This window comes from Oryx dammah, unplaced genomic scaffold, assembly GCF_014754425.2.
Source record: "Oryx dammah isolate SB20612 unplaced genomic scaffold, SCBI_Odam_1.1 HiC_scaffold_10, whole genome shotgun sequence".
In the NCBI taxonomy this organism is placed as follows: Eukaryota; Metazoa; Chordata; class Mammalia; order Artiodactyla; family Bovidae; genus Oryx; species Oryx dammah.
This window is the reverse complement of record NW_024070194.1, coordinates 65,691,527-65,710,215: the sequence shown is the minus strand read 5'-3', so window position 1 is coordinate 65,710,215 and position 18,689 is coordinate 65,691,527. Positions and strand designations below refer to the sequence as shown.

General features: G+C 37.5%; 1 protein-coding gene across 6 annotated transcripts in view; it reads right to left on the bottom strand.

The window, feature by feature from the left end:
* The window catches only part of LOC120869251 (ankyrin repeat domain-containing protein 26-like), a 72,619-nt gene that overhangs the window by 25,426 nt on the left and 28,504 nt on the right, over nt 1-18,689 (bottom strand). For 4 of the 6 annotated variants that reach the window (XR_005722501.1, XM_040248429.1, XM_040248431.1 and 1 more), the window contains 8 exons: nt 17,070-17,149; nt 9,229-9,383; nt 7,168-7,338; nt 5,082-5,115; nt 4,647-4,782; nt 2,736-2,949; nt 1,846-2,029; nt 1,101-1,238 (listed from right to left, as the gene is read on the bottom strand). Coding sequence is in view for 5 of the 6 variants with exons in the window: in XM_040248429.1 (XP_040104363.1) it covers nt 1,101-1,238; nt 1,846-2,029; nt 2,736-2,949; nt 4,647-4,782; nt 5,082-5,115; nt 7,168-7,338; nt 9,229-9,383; nt 17,070-17,149 (1,112 nt within the window). In the remaining variant the exon portion in view is untranslated. The remainder of the gene's footprint in view (nt 1-1,100; nt 1,239-1,845; nt 2,030-2,735; nt 2,950-4,646; nt 4,783-5,081; nt 5,116-7,167; nt 7,339-9,228; nt 9,384-17,069; nt 17,150-18,689) is intronic. The other 2 variants (XM_040248430.1, XM_040248432.1) reach the window with 2 other exon arrangements.

The following is an 18,689-nucleotide window of genomic DNA, read 5'->3' as shown; positions in this document are numbered from 1 at the left end:
CTTTTCACCAGGTCTTCTGACTCTAGTAGTCCTCTTACATCAAACCACAGTTACTTCTCTAGTACAAACATACAAGTGAGCCTCTTATTTCACTCATGATACACACACTAATGGTAAATAAGGGAAAATGTAGAGAGCTCTTCTTAGAAAATCATGAGATTATTTGCTACAGCAATAACTTTCATTATCTCTTCATAATGTTTAAAATAGTAAGATGCAGGAAATACAATGAAAGACACAATATCATCACTAATATATATTATGGCATATCTATCACTGTTTTCAAAAGTTCCCTGTACTGAAACAGGACACTCACAGAGCAGAGTGCTCATTTTCTCACAAGCAGAAGAATGACATCCAAAATGTGGTCTCTGAACTGCCTATAGTTTCCTCCTTACCATCAGGGAAGTGATAACTAACCTAGTGATCAATCGAGGAAGTGACATCATTACCAAAACCCAGAATATCTACTGTTAGTAGCAAAAGTTTGTTTTCTTTAGAGGGGGAGGGGGGACTTTTATAAATTTGTTCTAAAGAAACAACTTTTTAAGGTGTTCAAAAGTGTTTTAACAACTGATGGCACAGTTTTTACAAATTGAAAACCTGTAAATGATATTAAAAGGCCGTTGATAGGGTATTGGTTAAAGAAATGACAGTGGAGCCAAGAACGGACTCTGATTTAGACACTGAAGGTGATGATGTGCGTGGAGTGACCAACACGCTCACTCCAGAGCAGAGGGACTTGGTCGGGTAGCACAGTTGATGGTGGACCACACATGGTCTTCCTTGCCGAAACCACAATCAAGGTGCTGGCTCTTCCAAGATAGTCGAAAAAACTTTGAGATCAATTCCTATGGGAAATATTAAAGGACTCTCCTTGGATGAGGCCATCGTATGTCACTACCTATCTGCAGCAGACAAACGGATTTGAATTACAAATATTACTTTATCCAACAGATGGAAAATGTTTCCCTCCTCAAAACATAGATATATAGGCTTTCAAAATCCTCTACACTTTCTATGATATATAGTGTTGGTTTCTAAAATATATACTTACACAGAGACATACACACGTATTTGAAAATGACTACAGAAAATACCTCAGAGTTCATGTCCTTATTAGCCATTTCTCTCTCCTTTTGTTTGGCAAGGTGATTGGCCAGAATTCCATCCTGTAAGATTCTGGCATTCCGTTCTCGAGAAAGCTGCTTCTGAGTGTCATTTCGCTCTTCTATAACCTGGAGAGACATTATATGAAGTTATGGGCTCATACCATTAAAAAAAAAAATGTTAAAAGCTTAGGAGAAGAATTTAAAATTAAAAAAAAAAAAACTGTTTAAAGGAAGTAGCCTTTTTAAGCACAAGGATCTTTATTCCCACATGAATAGCTCAGATCTTAATTTAAATGCTTGCTAAATTTATCACAGAGCAAAAACATAGGCAGACATAGTATTGTGAAGGAAAATTTCTTTACAAAGCACTTAAGTAGTTTCTTCACAGTGTCAACCCAAGTTAGCCTGTATTTTAACATGAAAAAGCCAAAATTAATACATAGATTGGAATTAAGAATACTACTTTGCCTAATGTGTCAAAAACGCCAACCATTATGTTACTGATTAAGCTTGATTTATGTCCATTCCTCCACTGAGAAAACATACACAGAGCATCTATTAGAAGGCAAGAATGGCAACAAATTATTAACTTAAGCTCTAAATGTCACAGTTCATGTTGAAGATAACAATTTTGTTTTAAACCTAAAAATACATATTAAATTAAAGGGATACTATAAATAATATTGACAACATAGTGTCAGCGATTTGAAAATTTCACCAAAGATTGCTCTACCTGATTCAGATCATTTCTCGCAGTCTTCAGTTCCATTTCTAGTGCTCTGAGAGTGAGTTCAAGTTGCTGTTTCATTTCAACTTCTTTACTATATTGGTCTTCTTTTCTTCTTAACTGCTCCCTGATTTTTTCATACAACATATCAGCATTTCTTCTCTGCTCTTCTTCCTGCTTTAAGGTGAATCTGCAAAATTTATACAGCTCTTCTTAGAAAATCATGAGATTATTCACTGCTACAATAACTTTCATTCCCTCTATGTAATGTTTAAAATAGTAAAATGGGGGAAAATATAATGAAAAACACTTAGTAATTCTCACAGTTTTCATGCAGAGGGTTAAAAATAAAACTGCACACATTTTTTTTTCCTGTCTTGAGAAAAATGACTACTGTATACATCTGTGCTTGGCAATGTAAAGTAATATAAACTTCTTTAAGAATAGTTTAGAAATATAGATCAAAGACCTTTTTTTAAGTTCTCATACTTTGACCAAATAATACGATATTATTAAAGAAAATGTATTCAAAATAATTAGAAAGGTAGAAATGAATTTATAGAAAAAACGTTTCTTGTGTATTAAATATAATACAGAAAAGTGAAAAACAACCTAAAGTCAATTTGCTAAATAATTAATAAGGTTTCCATTATGGTGGACTTCTGTATGGTCATGAAAATGATGATTTGGAAAAACATACATTAAGTTATTAGAAGCATTAACTGTTAAGAACCTGCTATATTATTTCCAAGAATTTCACACTCCACAATACTAGTAACACTTTCTCCTCTGTAATATCCTAGAGGATAATTTAGTCTTTATAACACATCTACGTCTGTGCAGTATTAAAGGAAACAACAGTTCAAATATTTCTTTAAAAGCGAGATGTACAGTACCTCAAGCTGCCGAGCTCTTGTTCCCACTCCAATTTCTGATGCTCTAACTGTGATTTCACTTGTTTTGTTTCTGACAGCTCTTTCTGTAGCCCACGAACCTTACTTTCCATTTTTTTAATCTTTCCTCTAAGCAGTTCACAGTGGCTTTTTTTAAGTTCTACTAATCTTTCATAAGAAAGAATTGTATCCCGGATTTTTAACAAGCTAACAGAATCTGCATGATGAAGAAAACAAAGATAAAAACCAAAAAAAAATTTATGTGAGTAATTTTTGAGTATAAAGGACTGTGCCTCTCACGTTCACACATCCACACATTGAACAAATATTAAGTGTCTATAATGTGGAAGACTTTATTCTAAGCTCTGCAGATAAAACAGACTCCCCTGGCTCTTGTTTAGCTTGAAGTCTAGTAGAAGAGAAAGACAAATAAAATAATTATGAACTCAGAAGGATACTCTAAGAAAAGAGAGTTCTATGATCACAGAACTTGACATAGATTGGGTCCAGGAAATATTTCCCTGGGGAAGAGATGTCACACTGAGAAATGAAGGATGAGCAGGAAGGAGGAAGCAGAGCAGGAGGAGCAGCCCTGTGGACAGTCTCCAGCTGCCATGTGTTTCTAACCAAGACAGAGGGAACAGCGACCGATTTACCTTCCTGAGTCGACAAAATACATTAAACAATGATTCTCATGACAAAGGACTTCAGGGAGTGAAGGACAACGATCCTGGAAACACACGAGGTTAGCCTAAGGAACGCCCCAGCTCACTGCCTGGAGAGAATTTCCAGGCCCCGACACAGGAGAAGGAACAGAAGCTGAGTCAGCCAGACTCCCTGACAGGAGGTGATGAAGCTGACAGTCTGGTGAAACCAAAGTGGGCAGAGATCACAGATCAGAACCACGGAGAGAAGAGAGTAGGACAGAGAGAAAAAGGACCCTGCAGATCTGAGGAGGAGCCCCTTGGGTATTCAGCAGAGGAACGAAGAGCGCCCATCTGGGAGAAATGACCTGAGACCAGGGAGAAACCACCTGAGACCAGGGAGAAACCATCTGAAAAGACTATTGGAACCTGTGACTGGTGCTCACTCAGTCCCAGGAATTCTATCTATTCTCATGGGCCAGGATGGAAAAACTTCTCCTTACAGTAGAGTGAATGGGGTAGTCAGCAAGGTCTTGCCTCCAAGGCAGGAAATATCAGCCCTGGCATCCAGGCCTCTGGATGCACCCAACAAATCATGAGAAGCAAGAGCACAGAAGGATCTCTGGGAAACTCTCACCATTTGGAAGCTAAATCACACGGATCTAAATAACCCTTGGATCAAAGAGGTAATGAAAAGAAGAACTACCAAGTATCTTGAACTGAATGAAAATGAAAACGTAAGACCAGCAGACATTTTAGGAAACTAACACGCAGATTCTAAAATTCATGTGGAAAGAAGGATAAAAAATAAAACAAGATGAAACTAGACAACTGTGACCTTTAACCATAAAGCAAAGAGAAGCAACAGTTGGGCTTTAAGCAAAGGGGTAACATGATGAGATCTGAATTTTTAAAAATAGATAATAATTATAGTTGCTATGTGGACTGAGGTTCCAGGAAGTAGAATGTCAGGGAAAGAAGTCCTGAGATTATTTCAGTTATTCCAGGAGGAAAGTGATGCTAACCTGACCTTGGGTAAAGGCACAGGAAAGAAGAGTCAACAGAAGGTACAGTGAGTGAGAAGGATCATAGGCCTGTGGTGCAGAGTATACACTCACATTCATGTTCTTTTAATACAGAACCTACTTCTGAGATGCACAGCACTGTAACATATCCCTGGCTCTAGAGCAGTACTAGACAAGGTGTACATATATCACTACTACACCATACACAAATAGGCATTGTATTTATATTTACACTACAGTCCTACCTTTACACCCTGTGTCAAGCTGTTCAATTAGCAACATGGAATTCTTATAGTAAAGCAACTCGCCATCCTCGGAAGCTGTTTCAGAAGACTGAGTTAAGTCATCAAGGTCATCCACAGAATTAACTTGTTCTTTGACCTACACATAAATAATACTATTTCATAATGTCCTTAAAATATTTATAGAACATACTAATTGTACAACGGTGATAAATATCTCTTCATTAAAGCAAAAACAGACACTTTTTAAAAGGACAGATTTTTTATCAAAAGGAAAACTTTAGTTATCCTATTTAGTTATAAATTTAGTGTTTCTAAATTAAGTTGTCAAAGTATACGTCTCCACAACAAAGGAGGATTTTATATTTTGCTACTGTTCCTTTTACAAAGTATTTTTTACTAGGAAAATATTTTTTATAGTTAACTTTTTCACTATACCTTGTTATTTTCATTAGATGTTTTCTTTGCAGGCCTAAAAAAACAAACGATTCTTTTCAGGCTAATATTAAATACTTAAAAATACAAATACCTAAACTTTGTTTTTTATATAAAATCTTTGCATTTGCATTGGTAAGCAATTTTTTATAAAAGGATTAAAACAATAAAGAAGACTAACATTAAAGGACAAACAAAATACATTTATAATACTAATAAAGTATTTAATTTAGATCAAATAAAAGGAAAAACATAACATTACTTGCATTATGTGAAGGGAACCAGTATACCAGGATTTCTTGCAGTTGTTATTTTTAATAAGAACTATGTTTTACAGCAATAAAACCTATCTGGGAAGTATTCCTTAAGTCCTTATAAAAAAGAGACTCATTTTTAATAACCATGACATTAGCCTTCTGAGGACTTCCTATGCAACTGCTATGCATTATTACAAGCACTTTATATGTCTTAATGGCATTTTAATCCTCACAAACATTCTGCTGCTGCTGCTGCTGCTAAGTCGCTTCAGTCGTGTCCGACTCTGTTCGACCCCATAGACAGCAGCCTACCAGGCTCCCCAGTCCCTGGGATTCTCCAGGCAAGAATACTGGAGTGGGTTGCCATTTCCTTCTCCAATGCATGGAAGTAAAAAGTGAAAGTGAAATCGCTCAGCTGTGTCCAAATCCTAGCGACCCTATAGACTGCAGCCTACCAGGCTCCTCCGTCCATGGGATTTTCCAGGCAAGAGTACTGGAGTGGGTTGCCATTCCCTTCTGGGAGATAGGTAATACATTAGGTCCTCTACATAGGAAGAAACGGAGCACAGAAAGGCTGAGTAAATTGCCTAAGCCCACACAGCAGGTCACCAATAGACCCAGAGTTCAAACTCAGGAAATCTGGCTTCAACACTGCAGTTCAAAAATATGCCGAGAAAGTAATATTTAAGTAAGTCTCCTTATGTAGTATGACAGCAAATGAATCTATATTATTATTCCACGTCCAGTTATAGCTATAAATAATAATTTCTGAATCTTAACACATGCTTCTCGAAAAATAAAAAGACTTTAGAGGTAGGCAATACTGGAAATCTACTTTCACTAAACACTTGCTTTTGTAAAGAAATTTATCAGTAGGCATTCATTCAACCATTCTGCTGTTTATTCATGAATCTGATATACACTTATTGAGCACACAATATGTGTTAATAACACTCTTACTATGAGAAGCATAGTTTTTCTAATTTAGAACTTTATAAACCAAAATTAATAATTTGGGAAAGACTGTTAGTAGTTTTTTTTCTGTTGAATATAAACAAAAATTTTTCCTTTTCCTTAGAATCTATTAACAACTATGACATTGATATGATGTAATGTTTCAGAGTACCTTACAAAATCATAGCTACTCACAATGTTACTATCAACTAGAATCATCAAGGAATGATCAAATCCTATTCAGTATAGCCTAAGTGTTTGCAAGTTCATGATTATCTAATTTTTTTAAATCTATGTAGGATAGAATTAACTGAACTAATCATCCACACATGCAATTACATAGGAATATTACACTTCAGAACCAACAAACAAGCCCTTACCATAAAACTATATATAACAGAAGTATTATGTACAATTAGTTTACTGTAATAGCTTAAAGATAATGTCATACAATCAATAAGCTTTCTAATATTGGAAATGCAAACAATATTAAACTCAATAAACAACGTCCCCTGCTGGCTCATTTCTAACAGCATACATATTCTAAAAGCTCCCATCTTAATATAAAACAAGAAACTCCTTTGAACGCCACATTCCTCTTCAGTTACCATCTAGTTGTCTATTGCCTGTCCCAGCAAATATTCCCTACAGGGCTGTTTACCTGTATTCACTACAGTCCAGCTTTCAAGGAGACTATTTACTGAAACAATTTCTGGCCTAAGGCACTGGTCCTCACTTTAATCTTTCAGCAGTGTTTGTCCACTATAGTTGAGGAATCTCTTGTCTTGGCCTGTACACTATATTATGCTGCTCTATTTCCAGAAGAAGTATTCAGTGCTTATTTCTTCCTCTAGAAATAAAGAATTTGTAGATATTACCTGTCATCATCCTGATCCACTTCACTTAAAATGCTGTCATCATTAACATGCAGCAGACCACCAGTCAGTGAGTCGGTCTTTTCAAATATTGGTGCAATCACACATTCTTCTGGTGTCCATTTGCTATTGTCCTTTTTCTTTATTTCCTTCCTAAGCATGCCAGGATCGCTACTTTTAAAAAAATCCACAAAAAAAGCCAATGTTTTCTAATAATTCAACTGATAAAGAACAGAAAAACAATTCTTGTAAAATTCCTACTCTTACCCATCTTAAATCATCGATTAATTCACAAAATAGTTATTAAGTACCAAGCATATGCAAGAAAACACAAATTCTTGCCTCAAAGACAGATATACAATTATGATATGATGTGATATGTAAGAGTTGATATATGAAAGTTATCAGTGAAATAAGGAAGGCTTTACAGAAGAAATGAAGAGAGAAGGTTACAAAGAAGAAAAAAGGGAGAAAATCATTCTACTTGGAGATGAGAATACAGAGCACAAAGATCAGGCACGTGGCATCTAGGCTGTTTCCTAGGAACCTGGAAGGAAAAGTACGAAACACAGGAAAGAAAGCAGGTAGGTGCATCTTTGGAAAGACATTGGGAAGAACCTTAAGGGCTACACTGGAAACCTGGAGTCCACTGCCTAAACACAATGATTCTTACCCATGGGAGCCATAATTAGATTTACACTATATTTTCTGCTTTGCTTTTAAAAACAGTAATGCTTAATTTAGGGATTTTCCTGATAGTCCAGTACTTAGGAGTCTGCCTGCCAATGAGGGGGCACTGGTTCGATCCCTGGTCCAGGAAGATCCCACATGGAGCAACTAAACCCGTGCCCACAACTACTGCAGCCAGCACCCCAGAGCCCACGCTCAGCATCAAGAGCAGCCACCACACTGAGAAGCCCAAGCACTGCAGCGGCAGAGACCCAGCGCAGCCAGAAAGAAAAAAAAAAAAAAACAAACCTCAAAAAAAAAAGTAATGCTTAATGTGGGTGACTTTTTAAATGACATGCAGCACATATACCATGAAAGAAAAAATCAAGGAAATATCTGATGGGGGCGTGGTGGCGAGGCAGTTTACTTTTAAACCACCCACATGATGGGGTGATTTCAGCATTATGGCTGAAAGACCAGTACCTCATCAGTTCCCCCGCCACCAACAACAATTTGGCTTCCATCCATGGACATACTCAAAGTGATATGAGAAAAAAAAAACTGCCAACCAAGAATACTCTATCCAGAAAAGATATGTTTCAGAAATGAAGGAGAAATAAAAACTTTCCCAGAAAAACCAGAGCTGAGGGAGTTCCTCACCACTAGACCTGTCTCATAAGAAATGCTGAAAGAAGTCCTCAAACTGAAATGAAAAGATGTTAAGTAGTGACATAAAATATATTTAAATATACCACACACTGGTAAAGGCAAGTAGGCAGTCAAGTTCAGAATACTCTAACACTGTAATATGGTGGTATGTTAAGAAATTAACTTTAGTATTATGTCTAAAGGACAAAAAAATAAAAATAACTATATCCCTAGCAAAATGTAAAATGTGATAATCACAACCATTAGCTCTGTCCAGTTCCGTTCAGTTTAGTCACTCAGTCGTATCCGACTCTTTGCGACCCCATGAACCGCAGCATGCCAGGCCTCCCTGTGCATCACCAACTCCCAGAGTTTACCCAAACTCATGTCCATTGAGTCAGTGATGTCATCCAACCACTTCCTCCTCTGTTGTCCCCTTCTCTTCCTGCCCTCAATCTTTCCCAGCATCACGGTCTTTTCCAATGAGTCAGCTCTTCGCATCAGGTGGCCAAAGTATTGGAGTTTCAGCTTCAACATCAGTCCTTCCAATGAACACCCAGGACTGATCTCCTTTAGGATGGACTAGTTGAATCTCCTTGCAGTCCAAGGGACTCTCAAGAGTCTTCTCCAGCACCACAGTTCAAAAGCATCAATTATTCAGTGCTCAGCTTTGTTTATAGTCCAACTCTCACATCCAAACTTATTTCACAGAAAAATAACAAATGGCCTGCTGTTAAATAGGCTTACCTATCAGAACCTTCATTCCCCATAGCAGCAAACTCCTGACTGCTGTTTCCTCCACTCTTTCTCTGCTGACTCAATCCACTTTCATCAGCAGCAGCACAGACATCGTCTGATACTTCCACTTCACTACTTTTGTGCTTCTTCTTTTCTTCTTCAACCTTTAATGAAAGTTTGACACTAAGAAGTTCTGTTACTTAATTATAAACATCTTTTTGGGGGGTTGTTTTCATTAATTTTATTATTTGACTCAGGGTTTGGCCTGATTTTAAGTGATAAAAAAATCTTTTTGTGCTTACTTTATCACTAACAAGTCACTGAAATATTTGTAAATCCTACTCTTCTTGTTTGACGAAAAGAAACAAAATTCCCAAAATTTCAAAAAAGACTTTCTTAAGATGATGCAATTATTCATCCCCAGTCTTCCCCATCTAACTGGCAGAGACAGAGAAATAAAAAGACAAAACACACAAAATCTGTCCTCTTCAGTGTTTACCATTAAACAGCCAGAGTTAGAGGATGTGACACCTTAGTGCCTCAAAAACACTAAAGCTATTCTTTCCCCACTGACTTTTACATTTCTTTGTTCATTTGGATCCAGGATATAACAAAAAAGTGATGGTGTTCACTAAAATATATGAACCAAAGTTTACCAAAACACAAGGAGCAGAGTGAAACTGATGAGTTGTTAGTGTAGAATTCTGGAATATAAATAATGCTTCCCAATTCCATATTCAATAACCATCAAACTTTATAGCTAGAGGGTATAGAAATAATTATCTATTTTAGCCCCATTATTTACCAGAAATAGGAGTAAAACCAAGAAAGGTTAAATGATTTTTTTTGTCTTTTTCTTTTTTTCAAATTATTTTTTAATTGAACAAAATTGCTTTACAGAATTTTGTTGTTTTCTGTCAAACCTCAACATAAATCAGCCAAACTTATACATATATCCCCTGCCTGTTGAACCTGCCTCCCATCTCCCCCCGCATCCCACCCCTTTAGGTTGATACAGAGCCCGTTTGAGTTGCCTGAGCCATACAGCAAATTCCCACTGGCTATCTTTTTACATATGGTAATGTAAGTTTCCATGTTACTCTTTCCATACATCTCACCCTCTCTTCCCCTTGCCCCAATTCCATAAGTCTATTCTCTATGTCTGATTCTCCACTGCTGCCTTGTAAATAAATTCTTCAGTACAATTTTCCTAGATTCCATATATATGTGTTAGAATATGATATTTATCTTTCTCTTTCTGACTTACTTCACTCTGTATAATAGGTTCTAGGTTCATTCACCTCATTAGAACTGACTCAAGTACATACCTTTTTATGGCTGAGTAATATCCCATTGTGTATATGAACCACAACTTCTTTATCCATTCATCTATCGATGGACATCTAGGTTGCTTCCATGTTCTAACTATAGTAACAGTGCTGCAATGAATGATGGGATACATGTGTCTTTTTCAATTTTGGTTTCCTCAGGGTATATGCCTAGGAGTGGGATTGCTGGGTCATATGGTAGTTTTATTCCTAGTTTTTTAAGGAATCTCCATACAGTCTTCCATAGTGACTGGATCAATTTACATTCCCACCAAAAGTGCAAGAGCATTCCCTTTTTTCCACACCCTCTCCAGCATTTATTGCTTGTAGACTTTTTGATGATGGCCATTCTGACTTGTGTGAGGTTATACCTCATTGTAGTTTTGATTTGTATTTCTCTAATAATGAGCGATGTTGAACATCTTTTCATGTGTTTGTTAGCCATCTGTATGTTGTCTTTGGAGAAATGTCTATTTAGGTCTCTTTCCTACTTTTTGATTAGATTGTTTTTTCTGGTATTGAGTTGTATGAGCTGCTTGTATATTTTGGAAATTAATCCTTTGTCAGTTGTTTCATTTGCTATTACCTTCTCCCATTCTGAGTGCTGTCTTTTCACCTTGCTTATAGTTTCCTTTGCTGTGCAAAAGCTTTTAAGTTTAACCAGGTCCCACTTGTTTACTTTTGTTTTTATTTCCATTACTCTAGGAGGTGGGTCACAGATGATCTTGCTTTATGTCATCAAGTGTTCTGCCTATATTTTCCTCTAAGAGTTTTATAGTTTCTAGTCTTACATTTGGGTCTTTAATCCATTTTAATCCAATCAAGCTGGAGAAATCAACCTTCTTGACTCCAGATTATACTACAAAGCTACAGTCATAAAGAAAGTATGGTACTGGCACATATAGACCAATGGAACAAGACTGAAAGCCCAGAAATAAACCCACACACCTCAGTTCAGTTCAGTTGCTCAGTCGTGTCCGACTCTTTGCAACCCCATGAATCGCAGCACGCCAGGCCTCCCTGTCCATCACCAACTCCCAGAGTTCACTCAGACTCATGTCCATCGAGTCAGTGATGCCATCCAGCCATCTCATCCTCTGTGATCCCCTTCTCCTCCTGCCCCCAATCCCTCCCAGCATCAGAGTCTTTTCCAATGAGTCAACACTTTGCATGAGGTGGCCAAAGTACTGGAGTTTCATTCAGCTTCAGCATCGTTCCTTCCAAAGAAATCCCAGGGTTGATCTCCTTCAGAATGGATTGGTTGGATCTCCTCGCAGTCCAAGGGACTCTCAAGAGTCTTCTCCAACACCATACTTCAAAAGCATCAATTCTTCGGCGCTCTGCCTTCTTCACAGTCCAACTCTCACATCCATACATGACCACTGGAAAAACCATAGCCTTGACTAGACGGACCTTAGTCAGCAAAGTAATGTCTCTGCTTTTGAATACACTATCCAGGTTGGTCATAACTTTGCTTCCAAGGAGTAAGCGTCTTTTAATTTCATGGCTGCAGTCACCATCTGCAGGGATTTTGGAACCCCCCAAAATAAAGTCTGACACTGTTTCCACTGTTTCTCCATCTATTTCCCATGAAGTGATGGGACCAGATGCCATGATCTTCGTTTTCTGAATGTTGAGCTTAAGCCAACTTTTTCACTCTCCTCTTTCACTTTCATCAAGAGGCTTTTTAGCTCCTCTTCACTTTCTGCCATAAGGGTGGTGTCATCTGCATATCTGAGGTTATTGATATATCTCCCGGCAATCTTGATTCCAGCTTGTGTTTCTTCCAGTCCAGCGTTTCTCATGATGTACTCTGCATAGAAGTTAAATAAGCAGGGTGACAATATACAGCCTTGACGTACTCCTTTTCCTATTTGGAACCAGTCTGTTGTTCCATGTCCAGTTCTAACTGTTGCTTCCTGACCTGCATACAGATTTCTTAAGAGGCATGTTAGGTGGTCTGGTATTCCCATCTCTTTCAGAATTTTCCACAGTTTATTGTGATCCACAGTCAAAGGCTTTGGCATAGTCAATAAAGCAGAAATAGATGTTTTTCTGGAACTCTCTTGCTTTTTCGATGATCCAGCGGATGTTGGCAATTTGATTTCTAGTTCCTCTGCCTTTTCTGAAACCAGCTTGAACATCAGGAAGCTCACGGTTCATGTATTGCTGAAGCCTGGCTTGGAGAATTTTGAGCACTACTTTACTAGCATGTGAGATGAGTGCAACTGTGCGGTAGTTTGAACATTCTTTGGCATTGCCTTTCTTTGGGATTGGAATGAAAACTGACCTTTTCCAGTCCTGTGGCCACTGCTGAGTTTTCCAAATTTGCTGGCATATTGAGTGCAGGACTTTCACAGCATCATCTTTCAGGATTTGAAACAGCTCAACTGGAATTCCATCACCTCCACTAGCTTTGTTCATAGTGATGCTTTCTAAGGCCCACTTGACTTCACACTCCAGGATGTCTGGCTCTAGATTAGTGATCACACCATCGTGATTATCTGGGTCGTGAAGATCTTTTTTGTACAGTTCTTCTGTGTATTCTTGCCACCTCTTCTTAATATCTTCTGCTTCTGTTAGGTCCAGACCATTTCTGTCCTTTATCGAGCCCGTCTTTGCATGAAATATTCCCTTGGTTCTCCAATTTTCTTGAAGAGATCTCTAGTCTTTCCCATTCTGTTCTTTTCCTCTATTTCTTTGCACTGATCGCTGAGGAAGGCTTTCTTATCTCTTCTTGCTATTCTCTGGAACTCTGCATTCAGATGCTTATATCTTTCCTTTTCTCCTTTGCTTTTGCCTCTCTTCTTTTCACAGGTATTTGTAAGGCCTCCCCAGACAGCCATTGTGCTTTTTTGCATTTCTTTTCCATGGGGATGGTCTTGATCCCTGTCTCCTGTACAATGTCGAACCTCATGCCATAGTTCATCAGGCACTCTATCTATCAGATCTAGGCCCTTAAATCTATTTCTCACTTCCACTGTATAATCATAAGGGATTTGATTTAGGTCATACCTGAATGGTCTAGCGGTTTTCCCTACTTTCTTCAATTTGAGTCTGAATTTGGTAATAAGGAGTTCATGGTCTGAGTCACAGTCAGCTCCTGGTCTTGTTTTTGTTGACTGTATAGAGCTTCTCCATCTTTGGCTGCAAAGAATATAATCAATCTGATTTCGGTGTTGACCATCTGGTGATGTCCATGTGTAGAGTCTTCTCTTGTGTTGTTGGAAGAGGGTATTTGCTATGATCAGTGCATTTTCTTGGCAAAACTCTATTAGTCTTTGCCCTGCTTCATTCCGCATTCCAAGACCAAATTTGCCTGTTACTCCAGGTGTTTCTTGACTTTCTACTTTTGCATTCCAGTCCCCTAGAATGAAAACGACATCTTTTTTGGGTGTTAGTTCTAAAAGGTCTTATAGGTCTTCATAAAACCATTCAACTTCAGCTCCATGAATCAAGGCAAATTGGAAGTGGTCAAACAAGAGATGGCAAGAGTGAACGTCGACATTCTAGGAATCGGCGAACTAAAATGGACTGGAATGGGTGACTTTAACTCAGATGACCATTACATCTACTACTGAGGGCAGGAATCCCTCAGAAGAAATGGAGTAACCATCATGGTCAACAAAAGAGTCCGAAATGCAGTACTTGTATGCAATCTCAAAAACGACAGAATGATCTCTGTTCGTCTCCAAGGCAAACCATTCAATATCACAGTTATCCAAGTCTATGCCCCAACCAATAACCCAAACACACCTATGGGTACCTTATTTTTGACAAAGGAGGCAAGAATATACAATGGGACAAAGACAGCCTCTTCAATAAATGGTGCTGGGAAAACTGGACAGCTACATGTAAAAGAATGAAATTAGAACACCTCTTAACATCATACACAAAGATAAACTAAATGATTTCTTCAAAGCCCCTAAAGTGGCATTCCCTAGCATTTTATGGCACCAAAAGAGATGATAAAATTCTGTAACCTTGAATCTGATAAATTATCAAATGAATAGATAAGTTAAATGGAGAAGGCGATGGCACCCCACTCCAGTACTTTTGCCTGGAAAATCCCATAGACAGAAGAGCCTGGTAGGCTGCAATCCATGGGGTCACAAAGAGTAGGATACGACTGAGCGACTTCACTTTTACCCTTCACTTTCATGCATTGGAGAAGGAAATGGCAACCCACTCCAGTATTCTTGCCTGGAGAATCCCAGGGATGGGGGAGCCTGGTGGGCTGCCGTCTATAGGGTCACACAGAGTCAGACACGACTGAAGTGACTTAGCAGCAGTAGCAGCAGCAGATAAGTTAAAAGCGTGACTTTGCCCAAGTAATTTAATGCCTTAGCTGGGGATAGGGCTGATCTCCTTTTTCTTTTAAAGGAGAATACCTACAGATTTTTGTCTGTTGTTAAAACTCAGTCAAGGCACCTCTTACACAAAAGAGCAAACAAGCAAACAAAGAAATTTAAAAATCTATTACTGGAAGGAAGAAAAATCTCACAGCATCTCAAAACTCAGTTTTCTCCTTTGGAGATAAACACTTAATCTTGGGGGGGTAGGAGTTTATATTAAATCACAGGTGTTAAAACTTATTACATTTTAGTAAACAACATAATGGAAAAGTCTGTCTCAAAAGAAACATCTTCAAGTGATGATTAAAGAATATGTGGGAGTACAAGTGAAAGTGAAAGTGAAAGCCACTCAGCTGTGTCTGACTCTTTGCAACCCTATGGACTATACAGACCGTGGCGTTCCCCAGGCCAGAATATTGGAGTAGATAGTCTTTTCTTTCTCTAGGGGATCTTCCCAACCCAGGAATCGAGCCTAGGAGTCCTGCATTGCAGGCAAATTCTTTACCAGCTGAACCACAAGGGAAGCCTTATACATGTATTGGGAAGGGAGTACATGTATTTGTTATTAAATTTTTTATTTTTAAAATCTGTTTTGTATTGTTTATTCTATTTTTTATTTTATTGTTTTTGTTATTAATTTGTTATTAAATACATAAAGGGAAGGGAGTGCATGTATTTGTCATTAAAAATATCCTGAAGTGTCCATGTTGGAAATCTAAAATTTATTAAAATTTAATTCTTAAACTTCTTAATCTATGCTTAGCTACTCACAAATCACTGGATCACAAGTAAGGGAAAAATAACTTGCCTTAGCCTAAAATAGGGGAAAAACATGAACTCACAAACCCAATTTTATCACTGTTTGAATTAAGTAATTCATATATGTTAAATCTACCAAAAATTAATTAGATGATTTTTAATGTTATAAAGGCTTCCTCACCTAAAAATATTTCACCTCACTATATCTTAAATATGGAGTCCCTATAGCACATCTGTAAGATTTTTTTTTTTTAAGGACTAATACGTGCAAAACAGACAAACTTTATATTACTAGGAGCCAAAATCAAATTAACAACAATCAGAAAGAGGAACAAATCCCTAAATTTTAATGCAAATTATATATTATGATAGTGTTATTCATCAACACGTATTACCTGCTTACATTCACTTATGTGTGTGCTCAGTCATGTCTGATTCTTTCCATCCCTAAGGATTGTAGCCCACCAGGCTCCTCTGTCCATGGGGATTCTCCAGGCAAGAATCCTGGAGTAGGTTGCCACGCCCTCCTCCAGGGGATCTTCCCAACCCAGGAATTAAACCTAGGTCTCGCACATTGCAGGTGGATTCTTTACCATCTGAGACACCAGGGAAGCCCAACAATACTGAAGTGGGTAGCTAAACCCTTCTCCAGGGGAATTTCCTGACCCAGGAAATGAACTGGGGTCTCCTGCATTGCAGGTGGATTCTTTACCAGCTCAGCTACCAAGGAAGCCCCTACATTCAGTTATATTATATTCTAATATTTACCAATGAAAGTGCATAAAGCATTTTTAGTAATATTTACTGATGTATCACCCCAAAATGAGATAAATTAGAAAGTTATTATTTGTGCCCTAACAACAAAGGTCCAATCTGGAAGCTTCGATTCTCTTAATAGGTAACTGGGTTGATTCTATGACCCCACTCTCTCCCTGAATGTACATCTCTAATCAATTACGCCGAGATCACAGACAGAATGAATCTTTCATCTTGGCATCACTGACTGGCAATTTCAATGGAAAACCTTGGACCACTGGCAATGATTTCTCTCTACGTGTATCTAGGTCCAGGATCATCACTGTCATATTGTTCATAATTTCAACTGTTTACTCTTACAATCCAGTATTTGATATCACCTTCATAATCATGTAGTGAAGTTATAAAAACGGAAGTAAACAGTAGTCAGGAAATTTTTTTCCCTCAATTCCAAAAACAAACTATAAATAGATTCTAACAATATTTTCTATTTTTATAATTAAGGTGCTATAAAAACTATTAAATTATTATCTATTGATTAAATTTTGAAGGGTAATTTTATTTGTCATGACCTTTGTTACACACTGTATTATGCTGTTGAAGTATAGGAAACAGTATTAAACCAGAAATTTAAATTTACCTTTTTACATACCTGGGAATGGTTATTTTCATCTCCAAGAGGTTTTTCTTCTTCCTCTGATGTCATTTCTAAGTCTAGTTCTGCTGACAAATCTGTATGGTTAGTTAAAATTACTTAGAATATTTAGATAAAAGACAATCTTTATTTAAAACATAGATTTAAAACACTGTATCAAATGACATCTTAAATTAATCTTAATCTTCAGCTTAATATTTACTTCTTTAAGAAATACTTCCAATGATCTAAAATTTCAACAAACAATTTGGAAAATACCAGATGTCACCAGGATACAGGCACACAAATAGCTCAAAGATTCATTCACAAAATCATCCAAACATCAATGAACAAAACAATCAGAAACCAAACAAAATTTCAAAATACAGGACAGACATACAAAGTCACAATACATTCTCTCCTCTACTTCATAACAATACCTTTTTAACAACATGCCAAGCTTCACCTGCAACATTATTCATGGTTTAAAAAATTCCTCTTACTTTTTATGCTTTTATCAATTCCTTAATCTGAAATGCTACCCTGTACTCTTCCTGACAAATAACTTTTCATCTTTTAAGACTCAACCTGCTTTGTGAAGTTGTCCTTGATTACAGCTATCTTTTCCCTGATAAACAGGTATCCCTTTACTTGTAGCTACCTTAGTACTATATAGATTTTTCTAGTGTATCTTCATCACCTGAATTGTAAAGTATTTTTTCACATGCCTATCTTCTTGGCTCCTAAACTGCACAGGACAAGCTCTTAAAAATCACTTTTATATAAATAGTCCTTATTTACTCAAAAATTCAATAAATAATTTATTCAATTATTTATTCAATAATTCAATAAATAATTTATTCAATTATTTATTCAATAATTATTTATCAGCTTTCTGCTCTGTACTAGACACTGGAGTTTAAAGAAGAATGTAGATAAAAGATGTCAGGGAATGCTTTTCTAGAGATAATGCCTGAGCGGAGATTTACACAGTCCAAGGGAAGGAGAGGGAAGGCATGCAAGGCTCTAACAAGATGGGAAGGAAGCACATACACAACAGGGTAAATATCTGAGAAAATACAGAGACAGGTCAGCAGGGCATCACCAGCAATTGAGAATTCCATAGCAAACAACAGAAAGGCCGAGAGATGAAGAGTCAGGCAGAAGTCAGATTATGAAAGCCTCACGTGTCACTTTATGATGCCTGGACGTTAATGTGATTTGAAGAGTGGTTCACAGTCACACCTGCTTTTGAGAGAGGTGACTCCGAATGCCACAAGAGGAATGAACTTGAAGGGCATACAAACAAATGGAGGGAGATGAATCCGAAGGCATCATTAATGGAAAAAGACAAAGGTGATGCAGGCCTGAACTGCGGGCGCGTTTCCAGAAATATTTAGCATATAAAATTTTCTGAGTCCAGAATAGAATAAATCGTTATGAGATGAATAAATGTACAAATCCGGGGACCCTGAAGGAGTAGACTCTGCTGGTTACTTTCTAAAAGGTATCGGCTGAGATGAGAAACGATCTGCATGAACGGTCTGAAGTTGCTTCTATTTATTTTGTAGTTTTCCTATTTCACATCTTCCTCTGTTGAAGGGACTGGATAGGTTTTATCTGAATTTGCATTTCGTG